Source organism: Spermophilus citellus (assembly GCF_964194105.1).
Source record: "Spermophilus citellus genome assembly, chromosome: 3".
NCBI classification, from domain to species: Eukaryota; Metazoa; Chordata; class Mammalia; order Rodentia; family Sciuridae; genus Spermophilus; species Spermophilus citellus.
In genome coordinates, this window is record NC_138184.1 from 44251451 (window position 1) to 44278338 (window position 26888).

General features: G+C 38.5%; 1 protein-coding gene across 3 annotated transcripts in view; it reads right to left on the bottom strand.

Annotated features, from left to right (window-relative positions):
• Window positions 1–26888, bottom strand: part of PLCL2 (phospholipase C like 2) — a 178095-nt gene that overhangs the window by 39607 nt on the left and 111600 nt on the right. For all 3 annotated transcript variants that reach the window (XM_081287552.1, XM_081287551.1, XM_081287553.1), the window contains one exon: window positions 4016–4091. In XM_081287552.1, the coding sequence (XP_081143678.1) occupies window positions 4016–4091 (76 nt within the window). The remainder of the gene's footprint in view (window positions 1–4015; window positions 4092–26888) is intronic.

Here is a 26888-nt window from a genome sequence, read left to right on the forward strand (position 1 = left end):
GTGTGTGTGTGTGTGTGTGCATTTATCTGGGTTATTAATTTATACATACTCATTCTTGAATAGTTGTGTTATTTATTACTTATTCATCTTTCTCACAGGAAGCACAGAACTCTTCATCCCACATCACTCCTACAGGATGCAATATTTAATTAGTCTCCTTGTACTGGATCAATACTGTGTTTCTGATTATTTGTACACGACTCCTTTGCTTCCTTTCTATTTGCTGCATCTAGTCTGGCACTGCTCACCTCTGACTTTTTTTTTTGGTGGGAGTGGAGTACCAGGGATTGAACCCAGGAGTGCTTTACCACTGAGCTGCATCTCTAGTCCTTTTTCATATTGTATTTAGAGACAGGATCTCACCTGCTTAGGGCCTTGCTAAGTTGCTAAGATTGGCTTTGAACTTGAGCTCCTTCTGCTCAGCCTTCCCAGCTGCTGGGATTACAGGCATGAGCCACCACGCCTGGCCTCATCTCTGACTCTTAAAAAATGCTCCCATATTCTTACCCCTGTCCTGAATCCCCTCTTTTGTACCCTTACCCCAAAGCTGGCATTCTATGGGGACTACTTCCTTGTCTACCTTCCCAGTGGAAAACGCTCCTCTCTGTCTTAGAATTTCTCTAAATGTCACAACTTTATTATTACCTCAGAAGAAGAGGGGGGGGGGGTCCTTCCCCTTCTTAAGGTCAAGGGTTCCATGGCTGTACTTCCTTCCTGTCCACCCCACTTCTTCCATTCTCAATCTGTCTTATCTTTTATCATTCTTCTTAATCACTGAATCCTTCATATTCCTAGGAATATGGGTTTCTTATTAATATTTCCCTTCTACCCCCATTCCTCTGTGCACCAGCTTCATTTCTGAGAAGAATGTCCCAACTGTCCATCACTAAGTTGTTCCCACTGTTTTCTCTAGATGTCTCCTGGTAATCTATCTCTTAGGGCCTGCAGGTTCCTAGCATAGCCTGTCTGAAGGTCTTCCCTTGCTAAGTGCCTCTCCTGCCCCATTTTTTTCTTTTTCTTAACACTGGCATACATAAAAACTCCATTATATAGCCAGGAGTCTGAACCTGCCCAAACTTGGTGCACTTTTTAGCATGTGATTTTGGGGTGGGTGTCTGACTCCTTATTTCCATTTAATTCCTTAAATAAAGTTTTATCAAATAAGAATATAAATTTGTGTTTCAACATTAGGAATACTTCTAAAATTATCCTTTCTTGCAAGCACTTTGGTGACCTATATATTCCTTTGCAAAATGAAAATTCTGTAGGCAAAATAGCAATTATTTATCAAAAGTAAAATCTTGTGCAAATGTCTTTTGAGCTCAATACAAATATGACTAATGACCTTAAGTCCTTACAATAACTGCAAACATAAAAAAACAAAGACCAGGGGACTCTAAAATAGGTACTGGAGGTAACAGAAGGACTGTGAAGGCATTACAGAATAACTGTGAAACCAAAAGATAATCTTTACAAGTTTCTAAAGATCTTTAAGCTGAGGGCAATTGGAACCACTACTTTGCTCCACCCATCCTGAAAAATCCCTACTAGACAAGACTCCAATAAGCAAATACATCCCTTACTGAAATCAAACAGAAGAACAATCTAAAGCCATATTATACTAGAAATAATCATATTTCATAAGCCCATGGAGTTGTAAAGGATTAACAGTGACCAATGAATTAATAAATCAGTTCTTTTTTTCTGAAAAAAAGTTATTTTCAAAAAAACTCCACAAAGTTCACACTTCTCACACATGTGCTCAACAGAATTAAGCACTTAATACAAGTCAAATCATATTTAGTTAGTTAATATTCGAGCCACTACTCTGCACAGAATGTTGGAACAGATGTCATGGATAAAATACAGGGAGTAACTCAATATACAATCTTGGTGCCACAGGAAGTTATTATCCTATTTAGAAGATGGAACACATTAATAAAATACACAATAACTGACAAAGTTCTCTCAACTGAAGCAAATTATTTGAAGGACTGTACAGAATGACTTAGTAACATAAATCCAAGAATCATGAAGGTCTCCTGGAAGAATGAGGCAATTTAAAGAAGGAAAGTACTAGAGAGTGGCAGAGAGGATAGAGACAGAACTCTTACCAGAGGGGTGGCTTGTGGAAATGCAATGAAATAGGAGCACACATGGAATGGGAAGGCAGCAGGCAGCCTAAAGGGGAGCGGGGCATGGCCCACCATTGCCTCCTTTCCTTCCTTACTGTGCTCACAGGTCTCTTCCTCAACTATTGCCAATAGCCTTCCAATCAGGCTCTGTCTTTTAAATTTCTCTGTACACAGCTATTACATCTACTACCTTACAGCTCAGTGTCCCTCCTTGTTCTGCTCAAAAATCAATGGCTCCCCCATGCCTCACAAACCTGGCTGAGACTCCAGAGTTATACACAGTTAATAATATATAGACTGTTTACTTTTATATCTCCTGTTTGATTTGAAGGTTCTAGAAGGCAATAAAAAATACAAAGACCTTTTTCATATTTTTATATGCAGGAGCTACGAAGTACCTTATGCATATAGAAGCTCATACATTTATTCAATGAATGAACAGATGTCATAATTAATAAATTTTATATACTACTGGAAAGATGATAGACCAGTTGGTCAATGACCTTACATGTAAAATTAGGAGCTCAGGTGTGATGCCAGAGACCATGGTAGTGATATGATAAGAATGGTGTCTACAGCAACTTTTTTAGTTGCAGATTGTAGGGAAAATCATCTTGGGAAGAACTAAAAATATAAAGATCATTTTGCTAACAATATTCTGCTCACAAGATAAGAAAAACAAGATGAGAAGTTTGTAGTTTGTTGATTGGCCACTAACATGAATATTCCTTCAATAAACACCAAAAAGAAAATCGTTAACATATATCTTTTTCTTCAATTTATTTTAAACTTGTTCCTTTCTAAAATAAGAGATAACTATTTTTTTCAGCCACGCAAATGTATAGTCTCTTGATTTTAAAGATAGCAACCAAAAAACCCTGGAAAGCAAGGACAGATCTCCTTATTTAATAGTCTCACAAATATTCCTCATATTAGAATCTTCCAAACTGGCATGCACTCAAAAGTGAAGAACTCTAAACACCCTATTTTATGTGTTACTATTGCAATCTAGGGTACTTGATTTTTTTTTTACTACAGCTAAAACTAACTAATTTGTGACAGTTCAGTTGGTTATTTTCCAATTTTATAAGGGTGCAAAAGTGATGTGCATTCAGTAGGATCCCTAGTTCAAAATTTGAATTTGAATATTTTCTTGGACTCATGGCACTGTACTCTCTTATTAATCTGGGAAGCTGCAGCCAATCCCAGCTCCCAGTCAGCCACACAATCCTGAGAGTCAAGAACCAATGCTCTCTAATGCACTGTATTGCTAAGCTATGATGTCAGGTACATTTTCTACTTGTGATAAGTTTATTGAGACGTTATCCCTTTTAAGCCAAGAGGCATCTGTAGATGGGTGTCTATATAAGCAGAATTTTATAACATGGACTAACATTTGGGTATTAAAGTAATAATTTATCAGTACTTAAAAATGTCAGTGCATTAAAAAGTTGTTAATTGGCACCCATTCTACTTCCTAAGAAGCATCGTTTCTCTCTTCAAGCCTTACTATCCTGCTATGTATTAGAGAGACACGGATGACTGGCAGGAGCTAGGTAACTGTGCAGCCCAGGTAACTCTGAAGACAAGATTAGTGCAGGGTTCTCAATCTTGGGTGCACATTACAAATGCCTGGGCATTTTTAACAGCTATCTAATGCCAGCTCACACCCCAGAACCAATGTTGATGTATTCTGAGCTTCCCCCAGGTTAGTTTTGTTATCCACAGTTGAGAACCAGTGAATTAGTATTTTCTTTAACCATGGAAAAATGATGTTCTTATCTGATTTTCTTGATAAAGTATCAAAAAAGATAACATAGTTCTGGGGGAAGAACATGGTGCTATTTATTTTATTTTAAAGAGAAGAAACTTTCACTTACCTGCCTTCTGACAATGCACGATCTTTTCATACACAGAGTCCGCGTTTTCAATCAATGCCTTGAGGGACTGAATCATCTGTGAAGGAAACATCCAGACATGAGATCACACCTAAGGATGGCAACCAGGCATCCTCTGCACTCCTGCACAATAATAGGCTGGGGTGATGATGCAAAACACCGTTTTATCTGACCTCTCATGACTCAAGTTCAAACTGTGGGTGAAAAGTGATAAAATCGTGCTCCCTACATAACAACTTACACAAGGCTATGGATAGGTTTATGTGCTATGTGTAATTAAACCAGTTTCATTGTGAAATCCTGTAAATAAAAATGTGTGCTCATCTAATCTGAATTTCAAATCATATTTTTGGTCATCATTTCAACAAAATATTCAATTTAATTTTATAGAAAGTTCTAACACCTACACACTTCACCCATTTAGTCAAATCATCTTCATTTGAAAATTAGATTAAAACATACAATAAGAATTTACAAAATAGCATTTATGTGATGCCATTCATCACAAATGATAACTAAAAATCCCTGGCATTTTTAAATGTTCCTCTTAACATTCTTTTTTAAAAAAAAATAATAATTTTGATGTCTTGTTCCAAATTACATGTGCTTGTTTTAAGAGCCGAACCTTGAAGAAAAGAAAGCATCAGGGCACATCTGACTAATGATTTTACTCAACAAAAAGCTAGGAAAAAGACTTGTATGAAGTAATCTTATTGGTTCTAAAATCACAATATAAAAACAAAGATGGCCAGATTCAACTCTCTGAGCTCAAATGGGTGCAATTATGACACTTGATTAGTATAGATTCTAATTTTCTGCATTTTAATTACAAATATTTTTCTTTATAATATTACTCACCTATTTTACACGACCATCCTATTTTAAATAACACTTACCCATTCTTTTACTTTCTGTCTTGTTTTTATTTATAGCTTTTATCACTAACTGCCAGAGTAATTATTTTATAGTAACTCAATATATGTAGATTTATTTTATAATTTAAAGAACACCATTCTTATTAGTTACCCTTATTTAAACTGAAGTATAATCCAACATGCCTCTTAGTAGTGCAAAAGATTCTTTAAGCTAGTCAAACAGCATTTATCAAAAGCTTCCTCTATTCTAAAAAAAACATAGTGAACATCAAAATTTAATATGTCTTCATTTTATTCAGGAAGGGCCTACTAGCGGCAGCCCCCAGGTATAAACTGGGATATAGTCCCTTTCAAGAATTCCATAGCCTAAGCTGGCTGTGATGGTGCACACCTATAATCCCAGAGACTGGGGAGGCCAAGGCAGGAGGAAGTCAGTCTGGGCAACTTAGTGAGACCCTGCCTCAAATAAAAAATAAAAAAGGTTGGGGTTGTATCTCAGTGGTAGAGTACCCCTGGGTTCAATCCCCAGTAAAACACACACACACACACACACACACACACACACACACACAGTCCATAGCCTAGAGGTAAGGCTTGCACCTTGGAACTCAGTATTTTCACATTCATTCTTCAAGATCTGAGTCATTCCTGTAAATTAAAATATTCTACTTTACAGCTTGACATATTGAACAGGCAGCGATAAAAATGAATAGTTAAAAACTCTATCATGCTGATATAAAGTCATTTGTGCCATTACAAATTTGCATACTGAAAAGGTTCATACCGTCATCAGTAACCTTTTTCAGCTTTGATGTCAAGCCAGATGGGAATTACAAAGAAGCAAGGACTTCTTCAAGCAAGGATGGTAGTTGTCATAGCTCAGTATCAATGAACTGGCCAGTCATGCCTCCATCATTCAATACAGTAAAAAGAAAAACAAATTAAAGCAAAAAAAAAAAATGAATTGAGTCATGAAGCAAAAAGAGTAGGACAGGAGCAATAGAAAAGCAATAGAGAAGAAAAAGGCAGCATCCAGCTCTCACACACGTAGATCATCTGCCAGGGAAGAGTGGGCAAAGCAAATCATGGAGGGGTGGGTAATAGCAACAGAAAGGGCATATATGAGTTCCAGTTATGATTCTGCTATTCATTAGTTTTATCATCCAGGACAACATTTAATCTTACAGAACCATAATTTCCTATTTGTAAAATGCACTTATTAAAGACATTACACCTCATAATGTGAGAATTAAATGAAAGGATGTGCGTGGAGTGACTGGCTCCAGGAAGACACTTGCACATGGTAGATGTCACGGTTGCCTCCCCATTTACCCAGGAGGCCTGGCAGAGCATGTTCTGGTAGCCCAAAATTAGCTGAATGAGCATGACTTCCTTTCATATGTTCACTGGCAATGTTTCCAACACTCATTACTAATTTTAGTTTTACTTGGAAAGCCTGCTGTGATGAAACTCAGAGAAACAACAAATCACATTATTATTCTCAGAAGCATCTTCCAGAGGAAAGTATCACCAAAGGCTAAATAATTATGCACCTCTCAGCTGTAAAATATATGCAAGGCTTAAGAGAGACACATCGAGGGTGTGGACAGGGAAGTTTGTCTGCCTCCTGCGCCTTGCAATACATGGAGGATCATTTGTTCTTGGAACAATCATTTACTGAGGCCCCTTAAGTGTGGGACTCTGAGCTAAGTGCTGAGGCTGAATGAAGAACGGTTGCTGATTCTGGGAGTATGGTAGACAAAGAAGACAGACGAACCCAGACGAACCCAAATTCACTACAGCATAATGCAGCATTGCTACTGTAGCCAGTAAGCTCTTGAGGGTGTAAAGTTTAATATTCTTTAGCCACAGCCCTTTGGTGGGGTACTCTTGGTGTAATGGCATCCATGTTGATGCCCACCAAAGGATGTGTTCTCCTCTCCTAAGGGATGACTATACTACCCACTCCCTTCTTAAGAGCAAGATAAAAAATATGTGGATGGTTAATACACCAGGGTGTAGAACACACAAAGTAAGAAGACATTTTCAGGTTTGGAAGTAAATAGGAACAGACATTAACAGACAATATTAGGAATTCCTGAGGGAACCAGATAGGAGAGGGAGGTATACGGTGAACAATCAGCAAAACTTAGACAAGACAGGAAGAAAACACATCCAGTCCTTAGCAGAGATGATTCACTTTGTCATACTTGTTATTAAATATTTGCACAATTTCCTTAGAAAGGAGTAACAGACAATTTATATCTTTTTATAGTTTTGGGGTACAGATTTATAAACTGGGTACCTATTTGTAATTAAATTAATGTTTGGTAGACAGTTTAGAGTTCTTGTTCATAGTATGAGCTCATTAATCCTCAATAACTTTCTTCAGTACTGAGATTTGAACCCAGGGGTTTGCTTTACCACCAAACTACATCCTCAGCCCTTTTTATTTATTTTTTTATTTTGAGACAGTCTCACTAAATTGTTGAGATTTGAGATTATTGAAACTTGAGATTCCCCTGCCTTAATCTTCCAAATTCCTGGGAATTCAGGTGTACAAGTATGCCCAGCTACTAATTTTCAACCCTGCAGTGTTAGTAAATTCCCCTAGGGTGTAAAAGACCCTCTTATTGAGGAAGCACTCTGGGCTGTGAGCTCCTGCAAGGGCACCAAGTCTAGAGTACAGGAAGGGAAGGGTGAAGCAATGTGCCTTCCTTCCTGAGAGTTGGCTGATGTCTTCCTTTTATTCAGCTGACAATTACCACTAAAGGAAGAAAACATGGCACTGAGGGCACAGCAGGGGCAGCATGGGGCCAGTTGATCTAGTAGGGAGCACTTTCTGAGTCTGCTACTTTATAACAAGCATTATCCACGTGAAGTGGGCATTTAAGATGTTAGTTTTACAGATGTGAACACTGAAAGTAAGTCACTTTCCTCAGGTCTCTGTAATTATAGGCAAAGAGACTAGAATTAATCATTGATGAAACTGGTATTCCATTTGACTTCAAAGCTTTGCTTTCTACACAATACCATAATAATTCTTGACACATGAGTAGCAACCGCACAGTAAGGAGGAAAGAGCATTTCAACCAGAAGGACACAAAAGGCAGAGGGTAATTTTGTAATGCAGATGGCGGTATCATCTCAACTACTGTCATTGGCTCTATGTTGTTTTTTCCTTTTCTCTTAAAATAATTAGTTAAGCAGCATTGGGGACTGAACCCATAGCCTCCCTTGTACATACTAGGCAAGTGTCCTACCACTAAGCTACCCTCCCCAACCCTAGTTTTTTCAAGTAATATTTCTATATGCCACTTTGAGAGAATAAATTTTTTAAGAAAAATTCAGCAATAAATAAATTATTTGGCCCCTCTTAGCAATTCATTTTTATAAAAAAGAAAAATCATTGCTTTTAATGTGAACCTAATAGAATAAGCACCTCAGATTAGATGAAAGCAAATGTGTAGGGAATAATATCAGGAGATGAGCCAAAGGAATAACAAAACAGCAAACGTGAGTTAATAAATGGCTTCATTTTGTTATCTCTGTGTATGCTACATTAGTGTGTCAACAGCATGCAAGGCCAAGCAGAGTGGCTATGTCAGATTATCTAGGTAAGTATCTTCCCCAAACTCAAGCACTATTAAAGCATTATTTGCACTAATTCAAGTGAATTATTTTTATCAATCCCCTTTAAGCACATAGGTACAAGTCTTGGCACAGCAATCAGACACCCTTGTGCCAACCAGAGGAACTCACCACAAGGGCACAATTGTTTATTCAGTACAAGATGCATTTATACAGTTGTTGCTAATGGATTTTACATTAGTGACCTGTAAGCAGTACCTCCTAAATTTCTGGAACTAATGTGATAGGAAACATCTCTGGTTTTAACATAGCCTAGAAACCCATTTCATAAATTTGATCAACTCTAATACAAGGTTTTCATACAGGACTCAAGCAGATAAAAAGGAAGTTTCAACTAAAAGCAAAATTAAAATTAAAATTTATATTTTATTAAGCTGGAAGAAAACCAAAGGCCTTTTATAAGAAGGCTGCATTTCGAAAGTATCTTCCCATGTTAGCATAAGGTAAACTTCTCTGTCATAGACAGGGCTATGAGAAAAACTTTACTAATATGTTACTAGGTTTCTATACACAGCTTCTTTATTTTCTGGGGTTTTGTTTGTTTTGGTACCAGGGATTAAATTGAAGGGTGCTTAACCACTGAGTCACTCCCTTTCACCCCTTTCTTTGAGACCGGGTCTTACTAGGTTGCTTACAGCCTCACTAAGTTGCTGAGATTTGCTTCTAATTTGTGATTCTCCTGCCTCTGCCTCCCATATTTTTGAAAAATGTTTTGAAACTTGCTTTATCAGCCAGAAAAATTTTGCTTTCAGAATAAGCAATTCTGTGGTTTTACATAAGGATCTTATATCTGATTTTAGACAATTCTTTTCATCTCAGGAACACAGATTCTGTTAATAATTATAAAAGTAGTCTGCAAGTAATTTTCAGTTATTGTTGAAAGAAGTTTTAGTGGTAACATTTTTATGAGTTATAGATATTTTTTTCCTTTATCTTGTGCTGACCTCAGTTTCAGATAGAAAATCCCCACCTTCTAACTCTTTCCTCTGCCTGCCCCTGTACTTAACATACAGATGTGCAGCTGCTTCTGTTGTAGCTATTTCTAATGAAGTTGCAAAGTTGAAGAGGTCCTAGATCAACTAGACAGCAGAATAGGTCCATTCTCTGCCATGGATTCCATGATTACCTGACATATAACAGGTAAGTATCTTCCCCAACTCAAGTAAATATCATCTTTTTCAAACATGCCAATGATGGAGTGTACCTGGCTCTCACCACTGAATACCCCTCAACTGCCAAAGCCATCTTGGAGATCCATATTAGGACATGTGGCAGGTGTGGCTTTAGGTACTGCCAAGCTCAAGAAAGACCTGAGCAGGACCAGAGCAGAACTTGCCTCAGGTCTCCAGGGATGAATAACAAAATAGCGTGAGTTAAGGATGAGCTCTTCAGAAGACAGTAATTAATCAGAATTATCTGAATGGCAGCCTCTGCTGTAGTTCGAACATGTCCCCTCTGAAAATTTAGGTGTTGCCAATATGACAATATTTAAAGGTGGGGCCTTGAAGAGGTGATTTGGCCATGAGGTCTCCTGCCCTGTGGATGGAAGACAGCCCTTTATAAAAGGGGTTCACACAGTATTCAGGAAGCTTGCCCTTCCACGTTGTATGTCTGGATACAGCAAGAAGGGCCTCACCAGATGCTGGCATTCGATCTTGGGCTTCTCAGCCTCCAGAACTGTGAGAAAATAATTTTCAGTTTTTATAAATAACTCTGTCTGGAGTGTTATGTTACATCAGCACAAATGGACTAAGACAAGTTTTAAAGTTGGATGTCGCAGGTATTGTTTAGCTCATGCTGTGCAACCCTGGGAAGTGAATCAGTTCACTAATGCAGTGAATGAGGAAGAGAAGAGTTCCCTCGGGAATTTGTAAGCTTTGGTGTTTTTGTTCTGTGTTCTTGAAAGAAACATCTCTGTGTTAATAATAATTTTTCTTTTTAACACTGTATAATAATTTATCCCTGCGTGGGTGAAGAATTTTAGAATCAAATGGAGGAACACTGGGATCTGGGACTTCTAAACTAAAATTCAGAGGTAAAACTTTCTTTTAGTACAGCTCAAAGTACAGCAAAATATCACATTTGAACTAATGGGAGCAGCACCATTTATAAAGTTATTGTGAGAAAATACAACATAACTTAGTATTTGAACATAATATTAAAGAGTTGGGGTACAAAAGGCTTATTCCTGGGAGCCTCTTTGCAAATGAACCCAGCTCCCCTTTCTACCCCACACTGGTGGAGGATTGTGGTCACATCCAGCTGTACAGGGGAGAGCAGAGCAGAGTGTGGATCCTACAGAAGGATTGAGGTTTGCCATGTCACCAAGCACTGTGATTATCATCCCTTCCAGCAGGCTCACTATGAAAACACTTTCTAAATAACCAATTGCTTCCAGAGCAAGGTGTCCTGGTTTTCTAGAGAAACTCTACCTTCCCAGTTTTCACTATTCAAATAATATAAAACTATAGGAAAAAACCTATATAAAATAAAATTACAGAGATAGTCTAAAGACTTGCCTGAACTGTTAACAAACTTTGAAAGGAGGATATCTGGGGACTGGGAACTGTGGCTCAGTGGTAGAGCACTTGCCTAGCACATGTGAGGCCCTGGGTTTGATCCTCAGCACCACATTAAAAAAAGTAAGTAAATAAAAATAAAAGTTAAAAAAAAAAAGAAAGGAGGACATTTGGGTGCTGCTACATACATGATCCTATTGTAGGCATGGCAGGATTTAAAACAGTGCAAAATTCATTCAGCTCTCTGGTGTTTCAATTCACATTAGAAGAAAAAAGGGGAATCTGACCAGAAAAGGAGCAGAGGGCTAGACTGGACACTGTGGTGTTTGAGTTTCATCACAAACTACTGACAGTTTAAAGCAGAGGCGTGCTGTCATCAAAGCAGAATTTAGAACCATGAATGATCAGTATGAAAGAAGCAATGAGGGGAAGGAAACATGGAAGTGGGGGCAGGGAGTAGACAAGGCCACTGCTCTACAAGAGACACACTGGGAAAGAAAAGAAGTGAAGAGATTGCGAAAGGAGAGAGTGGACACAGGAAGGAGAGCTGAAGATGGTATAGAGGGAAAACTGCACTTCCCAGGGCCTTAAATGAGTCAACTCATTAGGATGTAGACTTCCACCTTAGGTGAGCTGAAGAAAGTCTTGTGAGATCCTCCAGTTCAACCAAAAATTGGGTATAACCTGGGTCTGGCATTTGGAAAATTGAGAATTTTCTGCACAGTGCTGGCAGCTGAGTTGAAAGAATATGTACATTACTGAGGGAAGAATTTTAAAGATAAATGAGCATCATGGTCATGCTCCAGAATCACTCAAATTAACAAGTAGACAGAGGAACAAGGAGAGGTATGGGAATCATCAGAGGGAAGAAAGAGGAAGGATATTAAACATCCACAGATGTGTGAGGAGAGAGTTTCTAGAAGGAGAGGGAGTCCACAGTATCAAGAGCTCTGGATTTGATCGTTTGGTGACCTTGGGTATTTATGGAGAATATAATTGCAGTACTGATAGTTCTGCAATAGTGCTACTCATGCATTCCTAAAATTCATGGCAATATACAAAACTATGCAATAAAAAACATAGGGCTGGGAATGGGGCTATGGCTCAGTGGTAGAGCACTTGCCTAGCAAGTGCAAGGCCCTGGGTTCGATCCTCAGCACCACATATAAATAAATAAAATAAAGGTATTGACAAATACAACTAAAAAGTAAATATTTAATTTAAAAAATAGGGCTTCTTAGGGGAAAAGGTCAAGGACACAACAGTAAAAGTTTTGAAGTAACACTTAAAAAAGACAGGAATCAAAAGCACCATTACAGTCCTGCATGTTAAACGGCTAAAGAATGAAACATACTACAATAAATGTGGCACTTTACCTTGAAAAAGATCTGCAGGTCGCTTTTAGAAGTGGGCATTGACAGGGCTGTCGCTTATGAGTTACTATGAAGTGGTAGAAGGGGTGTTCTCTGAAATCTAATGGAAAGTTATTATACAAGATAGAGATGGATATAGCTCATACACTCAGTGAATCAAAGATGCTAGTAGACTTCTGAGGGGTGCAGTTTATGTACACTCAGTTCACCCCAGGCAATTTTCTGGTTACCTAGGGTTCTTATGGACAAAAATGTGCACAAGCAAATAAGAAATTTGAGTTATGTTCCAACTATGCCCTGATGTATCAATTGCATTCTAACAAATTTCACATTTTCAAAACATGTGTTTATCCCAGCACTGATTGTAAAGGAAACAGCATTTTAAAAATCTTTCTGGATATTTTTAAACAAAATTCTCCTATGCAATTTTATTATAAAGTGAATTCTCAGTTTCTATCATATTCAACCAAAGCATGGTTTTAACTTTGCATAAGTCTGCCTCAACACTGTACTCAACTATTTTAACAATCATTCTTTGCCAGAGAATAGATGCCAAGTGCTACAGAAATCTGTGAATTAGGAGTTATGAGTGACCCAGGGTCTCCATTTGAAAAGCCAAGAATTCCTTACCTCTTCAATATGTTCTTAACATTTCATAAAGCTCATTTCAAAGCTAGGTGGTCCCCAGGGGTCAATGTGGCTCTCCTAATATGCACTAAATTTCAGATAAACTCCTATAAAATAACAAGTCACATGGTATTAAGGAGATTTTCACATTATAAAACACCTGCTATATCACAATCAGTGTCTCTATCACTTCCCATTCTAAATTAATATACAACTATATTAAAACACTGAGAAGGGGCTGTATTCTACAGATAAAACTTCAAGTGCAGTCTCTGAACTGAACTGCCGTTCATCTCGCCCAAACCGTCATTTGGATTCAGCATAAAATTCACGAACACAAATAGTACCATGTAGTCAAAACAACCAACATATTCCCTAAGTTCCTACTCTCTATCAGTTGCTTTGGCATTCAGGGTACGCTGGATGGATGATTGCTTTTGCTTGTGGGTATTTCTGAAAAGCACTTCCAGATGCAGCCACTAGAAGTCCTTAGTAATACACATTTGCTAGGCAGGGAGAAGAGGAGAAAGGGGCAAAGATAAGGAAAAACAGCACAGAGGGAATTGGGCAAGAGGTGGGGGGGTTGCACTTCTAGAGGACTAGATGGAGAAAAAAAGAAAAGAGAATCACAGAGACAGAGTATAGGGGTTAATCAGTGACTAGACCAGGGTGAGTTATCTCAACAACTATATTTTAGATTAGATGAGAAATTTTTATTTTACGCAAACAACTGAATAAACTGTAACATCAAAACCCAATTTTGATTTAAAAGGAATTCACTCCTATTTCTAGCCTAATCGAGAATTGGCATTACTAGAAGTCTCCATGTGGTCCCAGACATATTTAAATAGACCAGGGCTGGCAAAGCTCCATTGTACAAAATAGCTTGAGGAAAATTGAAAAGGGCTCTGGAAAACCAGCAGCTCCAACTGTACCAAAAGATTAAGTCATGAAGTCCATTTATAGACTTCAGATATTTATTCTACTATAAGTTGTTTGCAAATTTTTATAATTTCTGGATTTCGAATTTTAGTTTTGTTTTAATCAAAAACTTAAGTTAGAAATGTTATTTCATCTTATTTCAGGAAATAAACAATTTCAAAAAATGGAAAGAATTTTGGATTTGATCTTGTACTGTTTTTGGACCTATATAGTAAGATATTTATAGAAGGAAAACAAAAAATGTTGAGATTTCAGCAACAAAAACAGAACCTAAGCTACTATAGAAGGGAACTCCATTGCAATTATAAAACCACCTAGAAAAGCTATATAATTTCTACCAGTTCATGTAGTAGTTCATCATGCTATGCTTTTCTATATGAGAGCATTTGTACAGTAAATTTTTGTGTCCTTAAATTATAATGATCCTCTATTCCTCTATTTTATGGTCAGTCTTATATGACCAGATGTCTTATCTGGGAAGAACTTGGTGTGCAACATATCATTTTTTATGTAATTACTGTGGAAAGCCTTGTCCCAATATTTGCACAAAGTAAATACTTTACAGCACATGGTAAATAGTTGTTAGCACATGCAGAATTGTTTTGCACCAGGGTTAACTCAAGGATGTACATGCACGAACATCATCTACCAGGCCCACAGGCATGTCACACTAGACAATGCCTCTTATTTCCCTAAACTGTGCTTACATGAAGTTCTCATACGGTCTAAGGTGGCAGGAAATTTAAGTGCACATTGTGCTCAAATATCCTCTATGGTCACAAGAGGAGGAAGGGATGAGGGTTAAGTGAAGGGCCTTAGCAATTTGGAAGGGACTTCCCACAGGGCTTGTGGATAGCCAGACATAGACCTGTGTGGATGCTAGGTCCACTGGATTCTGCCTCTAGTACCTGCCTCGGAAGAGGCAAAGGCAGGCCAGGTCCAATATGTCTTCCCCAGTCTTGGAAGGTTTTAAGATAGTTGAGAGGTTACATCTTACATGGAGAGAGGTGTCTCCAAAGAACTAGTCAGGAGGCTGGAGTTGTGGCTCAGTGGTAGAGCGCTTGCCTAGCATGCATGAGGCACTGGGTTCGATTCTCAGCACCATATACAAATAAATAAAATAAAGGTCCATCACTAACTTAAAAAAAATTTTAAAAAAGAACTAGTCAGAATGGTTCACATCCTGGCCTGAACTACTCCTGCAGGAGAAAAAGGGGAACTTGAGCTGATTAAACCCAATTATTCAGAGAGCAAGCTACTTCCAGAGAGTGTTTAGGAACTTCTGGATGCTATATTAACTCTTTCAAGTCACTAAGGACCATTTAGAGTTCTGACATGCTCGTTTAAAACTGTTATTACTAAATTAATTAAATTTCAAAAGATACAATTTGAATTAAACATAGTACTACTGTTATTACTGCCTATTTATATCAAGTCTTTTCTCCAAGGGGATAAAGGTGATTTAGAAATTCCTAATTAACAGAAGGTAATTCAATCATTGTCTTATTGTAAGGTATCATTAGTTTCTCTCAGGTCTGTGATAACCAAATATAGATGTTAGTTAAGACGGAAAAGCAATTGGAGACTTCTCCGTAATGAAAAGCAATAACTTCTGGCACAGCAGAAAGTCCACAGTATTGCTGGAGAAGAAGGAAGACTGGGTAGCTGATGGAGTACTTCCTGCACCATCTCAGGCATGCTTCCTAGTGTTGACCACACATGCACGTGGCCCAGGATCCTCCCCTCTGAATAGAAGACGACTGACCTAGCAAGGTGGAAGGGAAGACCTCCCTTCTGCTTTTTACTTTGGACCTTAAACCTGATTTTATGAGATGGAGTCACCATGTTCTCCACACAGCAGAACACATGCTGATTATTGACTGTTGCTCTGGAGTTTGGAGTGATGCTAACATAAGCATATATGTACAGGGCTTAAAGCTTCAAGGGCGGCATGCTTCTAGCTTTTGAAAACGGATAATGACTGCCATTTACTGAGCTTTTTTTTTTTTAATTATGTATGTTAACTTACATATCGTCTCACAAAACTTTGAGGGGGTGGCCCTATGCCCATTTTATAGATAAAGAAATGGACTTGCCCATGGCCTCTCTAGAGAAGGGTCTGTCTCATTATCAGGGCTCATATTCTCTGCTACTCCCCATAACCCACTGCCCTATAAAACAAAACAAAACCACTTGTCTTCTTCCTAAGGTGCATGGAAGGTCCTCTTTCACCTTCTAATTTCTAGTAATACTATGTCCTTGTGTAAAAACAATCTGTGCAACATGCTGTTCACACCTAGTGTACACCTACCTAGGTGGTCTATGGATTCATTACTGTTACTTATTAAGACGTGCCCTTTGCAAAATGTGTCAGGGTAGATCTTCTGTTGTCCTTGGGGCCAGCTCACAGTGGCAGGTGGGACAGGGGCAAGATGAGGATTTCATAATGTGGGGGCAGAGCTGGCAGATACTGAGGTGGGGAGGGGTCAAGGCTTCCTTCCCTCCCCAGAAGCAAAGGAGCGTGGTATGCCTCACTCACCAGAGCCAGAGGGTGCTAGGGCTTGGGTGGTTCTGCCGTTGGGGGGAAGGGGCTCCCTGGTTTTCAAAGATGTCTCTGTGTGGCCCAATAGGAGCCCATGCCCACCTGAGATTTTCCTCCTGTCCTCTACTCCCAGTTCCCAGGCTAAAATCATTGCACACCAGAGACTCTGACTATAAGCTATGTAACAATTCATTTATTAACATGCTTGGAAAACCATAAAATACAGCATACATTATGAGGGGTGGTTCTACCTCACAGTGGCTTCCTTGTCAGGCTGCTCTCCCACCCTGAACAGGTAAGTAGGAGTCCTCACCTTTTCCTCCTCCTCTCCCTGCACTTCTCCAGCCTTCACTACTTCCTTTTAAGTATATGAGGGCTTTTAAGGGGAGAATTCACACAGGACTCAGAATCCTCTAGCAAAGCTCAGGATGACTTCAAGAGTCTGAAGAAGGGGTACATGACGTGGGAGTGGGGACACTTGTGCCTGCTTTCCTCTCACGGGTTCCCTGGGCTGCCTCCTCTGCCTTTGGCTTCACATTCCTGGGAAGCATCTGGAGCTGCCCAAGCACCTCCGTCATCCTCATTTCTTGGAGCAGAGAGGGTGCCCCTCACTGCTGCACAATGTGAGCACTTCCATCTAATACTAAGACTGAAAGGTAGCTACTCCCCCTCCTGCCACCTCATCAGCCCCCAGACCCTCCCCTAAAAAGCTTTTTGAGTGCATACAAATAAAAATTAAGAGTTTGGGGAAAACATAGGCACACATGCGACAGAGACAGAGGATAGGAAGTACACCTGATAATCTGTGTCCATGAGATCAAGGTCATTTTTATTCATTTATCAAAAAATATTTTTTGTGTCTGCCATGTCCATGCTTACTGTCGGTGCCGAGGACACAGGGGTAGATAGGACACACAGGTGCCCTGCCATTCTGGAGCTCAGATTAGGGTGAGGGAAGAGAAAGAAAAGCATAAACAAAAGCAGGGTGTGGGATCTCCAGGGGGCTTCAGAGCATCTTTCCCATTCCTCCCTGTGGGAGAGGGTTTCACAGGATTGGTCTCTGCCTCCTCCAGCACTCTTTATAATCCGTTCCTTTACTAGACAGCACAGTGTGGTTAGCAAAGCCTGGATCTAATAATCTGAGAGAAAGCCCTACTGCCTGTCTGTAGGGCAGTGAAACCAAAGTAGGGGTTTTCAAAGGTGCTGCAGAGTTGTTTACCAACTCCACCCAATTCCCCTTTCTCCACCCCACCCTTCACCACCCCACCCCAAGAGATATTTCACTATTTAAACATAAAGCATTACTTAAACTCAATTCTCTGACCAACTCATTTTTAATGCCTATTGCCAAGCAGCAACACATGATTATACATATCGATAAATATGTGTGAAGCTACATTAGTTACAAGTTTTACTGGATTATCACATGAAACTTGGCTTGACTGTCACCATTTTCTACTGACATATCATGCTTATCTCGTGGATACTAAAAAAAACAGAACAAACATTAATTTCCACTGGCTTTCCACCTCCTGTTTTTGCAGGTTCCTGCTCACAACATTACTGCTTACTGCTTTTTCCAGGAGAGGATAATTAGGCTTTTAGGACACACTCCTCCCTCAACAATTACAATCACGTTTCTCCAGATCAAAATTCAAAATGCAGTGAATATATTAAAAAAGAAGAAAGAAAGAAAAACCTTTACAATCATAATTTAATCTGGAAAAGGTGAACTTGGAAAACAATGTATCAAAATACACTAAGGATTTTTTTTCCAGATCCATCTTTTATTTGATGGGTTGGCAAACTTTATCTGTGACACCAGATAGGAAATATTGTAAGCTTTAGACATAGATTTCATTTCAGTTGTAACTACTCAACTCTGCCATCATAGAAAATTAGACTACTGAGAAAGCAGTCATCAATAATATTTGATAAATGTGGTTGTACTTCAATAAAGTTTTGTTTATGGATGCTGAAATTTGAATTTTACATAATTTTTGTGTCTTTATTTTTTTCAATCATTTAAAAACGTACAAATCATTCTTAGTTTGCAAACCATGTAAAAGCAGGAATTCCCCAACTTCTGCTCTAAAATGTCACATGATACACATCATTTGATGATATTCAACTAAAAAGTACCCAAGATATAGTGCTACATGCACATTTTAGAAAACAACGCGAAAAATCAAATGCAGTTAGAGTATGTGCATGTGTTTATTTATTTTTGTGGTACGTGAGATTGGCGCTGTACTACTGACTTACACTGTCAAACCTTTTCATTTTGAGACAGGGTCCAGCTAAGTTGCTGAGGGTCTCGCTAAGTTGCCCAGGTTGGCCTTGAACTTGCAGTCCTCCTGCCTCAGTTAGTACCTTTGAAGGATGAACATTTGTTATGTGTATGCAAAAGAAAAATTTGGTTATGGAGAATTCTAATATACAACAACAAAGAAGGGCTTAGTTTTAGGGAATCAACTAAAGATTACTGAGTGCCATTCTACTCACATTTAGCTAAACAGGAAAGCAACCACTTACATTCACAAAGATAGAATTTATTTTGCTTTGGAACAGGTAACTGATTTAAAAGCTAAAATTATTTCATGCTATATAATGACATAAATTATGCTCTAATTTCATTTGACCTCTTTCCATTATAGAAATGTAATAATTAGAAAGAAGACTAGAAACATCCATACTGATTTAAAAGAAAATCCTTGAATTAAGGATTTCTATACAGTAGATGAAGGATTGCCTACATGAATCCTCCATATATAAATAGAAAACATTTAGCCCTAAAGATTTGCTAATACTAATGTTTTAAACTTCTTAATATACTATTTTAAGCTAATTAGTAATTAAGCTTGTAGAGTTAAACTTAACTCTTAATACATCATATTGTCCACCCACTGAGTTTACTGAGTTTTGTTATGGGTCAGGATTTAAAAATGCCCTAATTAAGTTAGAAAAGACTTTAAAACCATTATTAAATGCTATTTTTATTCCTGATAAATTCATCTGGCAGTCAAACCAGCTTTCTGCTATTAAAGGTGACTACTACAGCAGTGGGAGTGGCAGTTATTTTTCAGTGATCTGGGGGAATACAAGTGAAAAGGGTGAGAAACAGGTGCCATCAAAACAGAGTACAGTGGTGGTTCCCACAGACCCCACTGGAGACCAGTGAGCATGCGGAAGGGAGTCACCAGCCAGGATGCTGCTTTGAAAAGGCTGGTGAGGGCGAGGGTAAGGGTGAGGGTGAGGGTGAGGACGAGTCTTCACACTCAAGTGAAACTGAGAAACAAAGAACCCACAGGCAAGGCTCTATTTCATTTCTCTTATGAACTTGAGGTCAAATGAAACCTATCAACAAAATATGGGCTTCAGAGCTTTATTAAAGTAATACATATTTTTTATAGTAATACATTTGACTGTGAATAAAAATCACTCCCTTGTTATCCAAAAGGTTGCAGAAGCCACATCAATGTTTACAGCAGCACAATTCCCAATAGCTACACTATGGAATCAACCCAGATTACCTGTCAATAGATTAAGGGAAAAAAAATATATGTGTGTGTGTGTGTGTGTGTGTGTGTGTGTGTGTGTATGATATTCCAATCAGCAATTTAAAAGAATGAAGTTATGGTACTTGATAGTAAATGGATGGAAATACAGAATATCACGCTAAGTAAAATAAGCCAAACTCAGAAACTCAAAGGTCAAATGTTTTCCTCATTGCAGAAACTAGAGTAAAATAAAGGAAAGGGGGAAGTGAAGATAAGATTTACATAAAAAACAATCATATATAAATTAATATACAAGTGAAAGGAAGGCTAGTAGAGGAAGAAGGATGGGAGGGAAAAGGAGGATCACGAACCAAAATTGATTTCCATGCATATATGAGTTCGTCATGAGGAATCCAACTACTATGTATAACCATAAAGCTCTAATAATAATAATTCTTAAAAGACTATGGAAAACAGCCTTTTTAAATTAAAAAAAAATGTTTTTCAAGTCATGACCAGGGAAATAGGAAACGTGGTCAAAAATCAGTTCTGCCCCCTTGCCCAAAAAGGATGCCAGAAAGTGGCCTGAGAAGGTGTCAACAATTACATTGATTCAAAAACAATTCTGAAATAGATGATTTGCCATATAATCTGGTTATTTCGATAACTTCATTTTTATAGGTAACACTCCATCCAAATTATCCCATTCCTTAAAGAGCTGTCCTCTAAAATGTGACTGCTTGTCTAAAAAGTACATGTCCATCATCCCGTACATAAATCTATGTACGACCACTAATGGTTTTTATAGAAGTATCTGATGTAACTTCAATCTTTCCAGCACTGCTGAACTTCTAAATGAAAAGGCACATGTAGCTCTAAACCACACAAGAAGAGGTGGCAATGGATTAGATCAATCCCCAATGAATGGACCTTATATTTATGAAGTCAGGGTATGATACAGAAAATCTAAATAAATAAACAAATAAATAAATAAATAATATGATTTTTATGACTAAAACTTATGTGTTTTCTAAACTCTAACCTAAACGTGGACAATGATGAGACAATGGAATAGTCAATGATTCATTCTTTTGGTGAATCTGACAAAAGACAAGTATTTCTAAAAAGTACCTATGTGTGTAATTCGTATTAGTTAATTGTAGATCACACTTTGAAGCCAACACTGATAAAATAATCATTCAGGCAAAATATCTCCATTAACTGGCTATAAAGCATCCTGAATTCTATGTGGTCCTCTGGTGCCAACTGTAGGTACCATGGGTTTCACCCCTCCCCACCTGGTTAGAAGTCAACCTATTAGGACAATTAAACAGCGAAGGTACACTTCATGGGTCCTGCCATTTAGTGTGGACCAGACAGTGCTTGGTGTTTTGAAGTGGAGCCCACTTGGGGAGCTCCAAGGTTTCTATCACAGGCCTCTGCAAGCTTATAAAGATGAATACATCGATTTCTCTTTCAAAGAAGCCAGCAAGTACTGGCACAACCACCTTTGTGCCAACAGCATAGGTAGGAGTATCAAAAAGGGACATGGCTCTCCTCTGGGTCTAAGGTAACAGGGAGCCAGGTAGCCCCCAAACACAATGGAGAAACAGGCTGGATGATTCATGAGCTCTGAATTGCATGTTCTAGGCCAGCTAGTCTTCATTTTTGTCACTCTGAAAGGATAGGGAACTCAGAAACACCACAAGTAAAGATACACAAATTACTGTACACTACAAGGCAATTAGGATCTTTGTTTCCTTGATCATTGCTTTTCTGTTTGAAAAAAATTTCCACAAAGAGGACAATCACAATTTACAAATCTGGATGCAGAGACAATACCATTTTGCAGACACTACAAGAATAATTACAAACTTTGAGATAGCACACAGATTCTGGATGCTGTAAAAATCCTTTTTTTTAAAGGGTTGTATATTACTTGTAGTTTTTGATGTTTTTTTAATGGCAAATAAAAAAATTTTTGTGTTGGAAAGATTCAACTGCTAGAAGAATATAGGCATGAGGCACACATTTTCAGTTAATTCTGTTATCACCAGCTTCTTTTTTCCCCCTTCTTGGCAATTATTAGGCTTTATACAAATTCTTCATCAATCCAAATGCACCAAAGGTATGGTACTTTCCCCAGATGCTCTAAGAAAAATGTCACTTACCTAACAACCTCAGTCAGGTACTAAAAAGCAATTGGCTCTATTTCTCTCAATGATGATAATCTAATCCCAGTTGGCTCACATCTTGTCACCTTCACTTCGCACTCTTTCTTCTGGCTCCTCCCTGAAACACCCAGGCCTTCCTCTATATGACATTTCAAGGAGAATGTCTTTAGGGGAATTCAGAAGCTGAGCTGCAGGAAGGGGAAGGCTGCAAGGCAGGTGCTTCAGCAATCACTGAGGTTCAACGGCAATAGTGTAAAAAGGATATTTACTTTCATACAGGTTGGCATATTTTATAAAGCATGTTGTCCAGGGAGCTTTCCACTCATTCAAAGGATGAGTCTTGGAGCTTAGGTGACAAATGAGTAACTTACAAACACAAAGACATTTCTCAGTTTTAAAGATTCAACTAGATTTTTACTCACCCAGATTCCTACCAAAATTATAGCCTTAAAAGCCAGGATATATCAAGAAGAAACTATTTTCTTAGTTATCTTCACATATGAAGAAACAGCCCATAGATCATGGAGTTTTAGCCCCTAGGGTGAGGAGATTTCCCTTCTGCCCACAAAGGCAAGGCAAGGAGTGCACAACTTCCAGAGCAGAGGAGGGAAGGCGCAGTGGAAAGAAAGCTGGAAGCCCACCTCTCGCAGTGTGTGTGATGCAGAGGCCCTTAGCTCCACCACAAGGCCTGTCTCATGCCAAGATGGGGGAGAAGGGGAAGAGAGGAAGACAGCCAGCTTTCCAGGGCAGGTTGACAAGGACACAAAAAGAAGACTCATGCAACCCCACCTTCTCCAGACAGCCACAGTAGAGCAACAGAAAAAGAAGAGGAAGACTGAGACTGCTTGCTGCACCTGAGGAGCTGAGCCTACAGTCCAAAGGGGCAATGTAAATTAATGCAGATCTAGCTTGCCAAACAGAACAGAAATTTAGAAATACCTACCTCCTAAGAGAGATAAGATAGCTATGTTTTGTCTTTCACCTGGGTTGAGTGTAAAGTTTGAACTCAAACCATCACATAGGCAGAAGGTGATGAAGGGTGGTACTGAGTAAGGACCCCCGAGATGGGAAGACGGCAGCTTAGCATCTAGCAGAGACCAAGGGATCACTGAATAAACTGGGGTAAGGAAGCTCAAGGCCTCCTCACAGCTTTGAAAAACTGCCAGTGCATATGGCTGACCAAAAAGAAATATATGTATTACCCATAAAGTACAGGATTGCAAAGTCATATCAAATCCTTTCCTGTAATGTCCTGGAGAGAGAAAAAAGAGAACTTAGCAAACAACTCTGGATGTGCCTTCAGACACTGCAGAAACAAACACAAGACACATCTGATAAAGAAGAGAAGTCATAGTTGGTGGTGCTATTCCATGCCTATAATCCCACTGATTCAGGAGGCCAAGGCAGGAGGATCTGAAGTTCAAGGCCAGCCTGGGCAACAAGGCAAGACCTTCAGCAATTTAGCAAAACTGTCCCAAAATAAAAAAATTTAAAAGCCTAGGGATATAACTCAGTGGTAAACCATCTCTGGGTTCAATCCCCACTATTGAGAGAAAGACAGAAAGAGAGAAGGAGAGACAGAAAGAACATCAAAAATAGATTTTGAAGGAATTATACAAGAGCAAAATCTAATATTCACTGTGGAATTTGATAGGAAGCAATTTCTCTGTTTTTTCATTTTTAAAAAAAAGACTACAGGGTGGGGATGTGGCTCAAGCGGTAGCGCGCTCGCCTGGCATGCATGCGGCCCGGGTTCGATCCTCAGCACCACATACAAACAAAGATGTTGTGTCCGCCGATAACTAAAAAGTAAATATTAAAAAAAAATTCTCTCTCTCTCTCTCTCCCTCTCTCTCACTCTCTCTTAAAAAAAAAAAAGACTACAGTACTTCAGCAATCTTAGTTTTATTAAAAATGTAGTAGTGTTCTTTTGCATAAAGCATAAGTTTAGGAAGAAATTCTCTGACTTTTCTTGAGTTTTAGGTTTCAAATAAATTCTATAGCTGTTTTCTATCAGATTCAGGGAAACAAAATGTTGGAAAATATGCCCCCTTAAAAGGCAATACAAAGGCTCTCTACAGAGAAATAAAACAGTGGAGACCTTACGGAATACATGGCCCCAAAACACTGCCCTGCAACTGTTCTCCAGGTAGCCTTGGTTCACATGAAATCTACCTAAGAAAATGTGCCAACAGCAGGCTCCCATTTCTTATTCACGATAATGGTTGGACAGCACCCAACTACTGGTTCCTAGTTTACTTAGACATTTCAAATCAGGCTGAGGGTGAGTCAGACAATACAGTGGCTTGCTTCACACAGGCTGACTATCCCTTATGCAAAATACCTGGAACCAGAAGTGTTTCAGATTTGGATCTAAAACAGAGGAGCTGTGAGTGTAGCTCAGTGGTGGAATACTTGCTTCATACATGCAAGGCCCCAAGTTCAATCACTACCACCACCAAAAAAAAAAAAAAAAAGCATAGATTTCACTTATGAAACATCCCTAATCTGAAAATATGAACTGTCTCCAAATCTAAAACTTTTTGAGCACTGACAGGATGAATTTTGGAGCATGCAGATATGGACTATGGATTATGGATGTTCAACTAGTACTATTGAGCATATCTTATCTGGGGACACCATCTGAAAAACTGTGAATTTCATCAAGGTTTTCACTGCTGTCCTCTTGGAGAGGTATCAAACTTATCTGTCAAAAACTACTACATGATGAAGTCTCTTTTTCAAGAGGACTGCCAGCCCCCCAAATTCTAGTCTTCCCCAGTTGTTCCTTACTTACATATCTGATATATGTGTGCATGTGTATGAATACTTTTAAAATATGTGTTCTTCAATGGTTTCCCAGAAGACATGTAAAGATAGAAAAACTGGATTGGAAATAATACCTTGTAATCACCATTGTGCAGCCTAGAAGCACCACCTTTAAAAATTTTCCAAACCTCCCTGCTACTGATTACCCTGTGGCAGCCTGCTCCATCTGACCTGATGACAAAGTGATGCCATCATCACACTCTACCTTTTTAATGTTTCTTTCTTTTCTATTAGCAACTGAGACCATTCTGGAGTAGCTCAGTTGTATTGTTTTGATGATTCTAGAGAGAATTCTTTTGCAAACATTTACTGAATATCTCTAGTTAACAAATTGATCTATAGCCCTTGGATTTCTGATCTTCCTTCTACAGGATGTATTCCCTCATCCTCTCTCCATCCCTCCTTCCCTTGCTCTCCACCACTGCTCCCTCTCTTCCTCCCTCCATTTCTTAGCTTCCTTCTTTTTTTTTAGCTCAATCTTATCCCAAAGCGTAATATTCTATCTGACCTTTTTTCCACAGTTATAAAAGTTGGTAAAGTTGACACCTCCAATTAAAAGAAGCTTTTAATGTCAAGTTTTGAGTCAGGAGAGTGATAAAAGGAGCCACAAAGGAGACGGGGATCAATAGTAACCTTATTGCAGATCATCTCTGGCTTGGTCCAGACCAACAGGCTCCATTAATTATGAAGTGTGATTTATCTCCTTACTGCATTAAGCAGTGGCTAGAAAAAGTACATGAAACCATACCACCAACACAAAACAGAATGTTCCTAATGCCACTTGCCTATTGCCAACATTTCTGTGTAAGAAACAGTCTTCATTTCACATATTTTATTTAAAGAACCTTGTTTTAGTTAAAAAATATTTAAAGTTATGTGTTAGAAGAGACTACTCAGCAACTTACACAAAAACAGAGTGCAAATTATATCCTCTTAGACAAAGCATCTTGTTCCTCCCTTAAAAAAAAAAAAAATTACCATTCTGTACTAGATAAATGGGTTCCTCAGAGTATGCTCTCTTAATTAAACCGGAAGGTAATTAAAACCAAGATTTTTGTTAAGTTGCAAGGAAATGATCAAAATAAATTAATTGCAAATGGAAAGTAGAAACAAAGGAACAGTGGTGATAAGAATGAATTTGTGTAAAACCTCCAAACAGGTGGGGGCTGCCCAAGAGTCTGCCACAGTGTATGAACCACCATACTGCCTGCAAGACAGCACTGGTTTTCATCATCTTTACTTTTTCTTTTTCTTGATTTTTCACTACCTACAACTTCATCTTCAATTTCATTACGTTGATCAAAGCCTATTTCATATCATATAAAAACTAACAAAATCAAAAAAGTTGCAAAAACTTTTAAAAAGAACCTTCTTTTAATGTAATACTTCACAAAACCTTTATATTCCCAATGTTTTCTCTTTATAGAGCAAGAATGTTGACTCCTTGGTCCCCATGTGTTAGTATGGACCTCATAAAAATTTTATTAATTCAAGTATAAAGCAGATGGTAAATCTGGATCTAATAAAGATAGCTAGAGCGCTGACTTCTCACTGTTATCAACAAGAAAAGGTTGGTAAAAATAATTTCAGTTTCAAAAGATGGTGAACTAGATCTCTTATATTGATGGGGATAGGGGTGCATTTGAAACACAGTACTGATCCATCCTTAAGATAAATATACATTATACAGAGTATGCAGGTCCTGGTACACAGTAGGTACTCAGTAAATATGTGTTGTTGGATGAGTGCTCAGGACCTTGCATGTAATAAGAGTTTGTAAATAAGCGTAGATTTCACCAAAGAAAGTGCAAATGTCTGGGCCA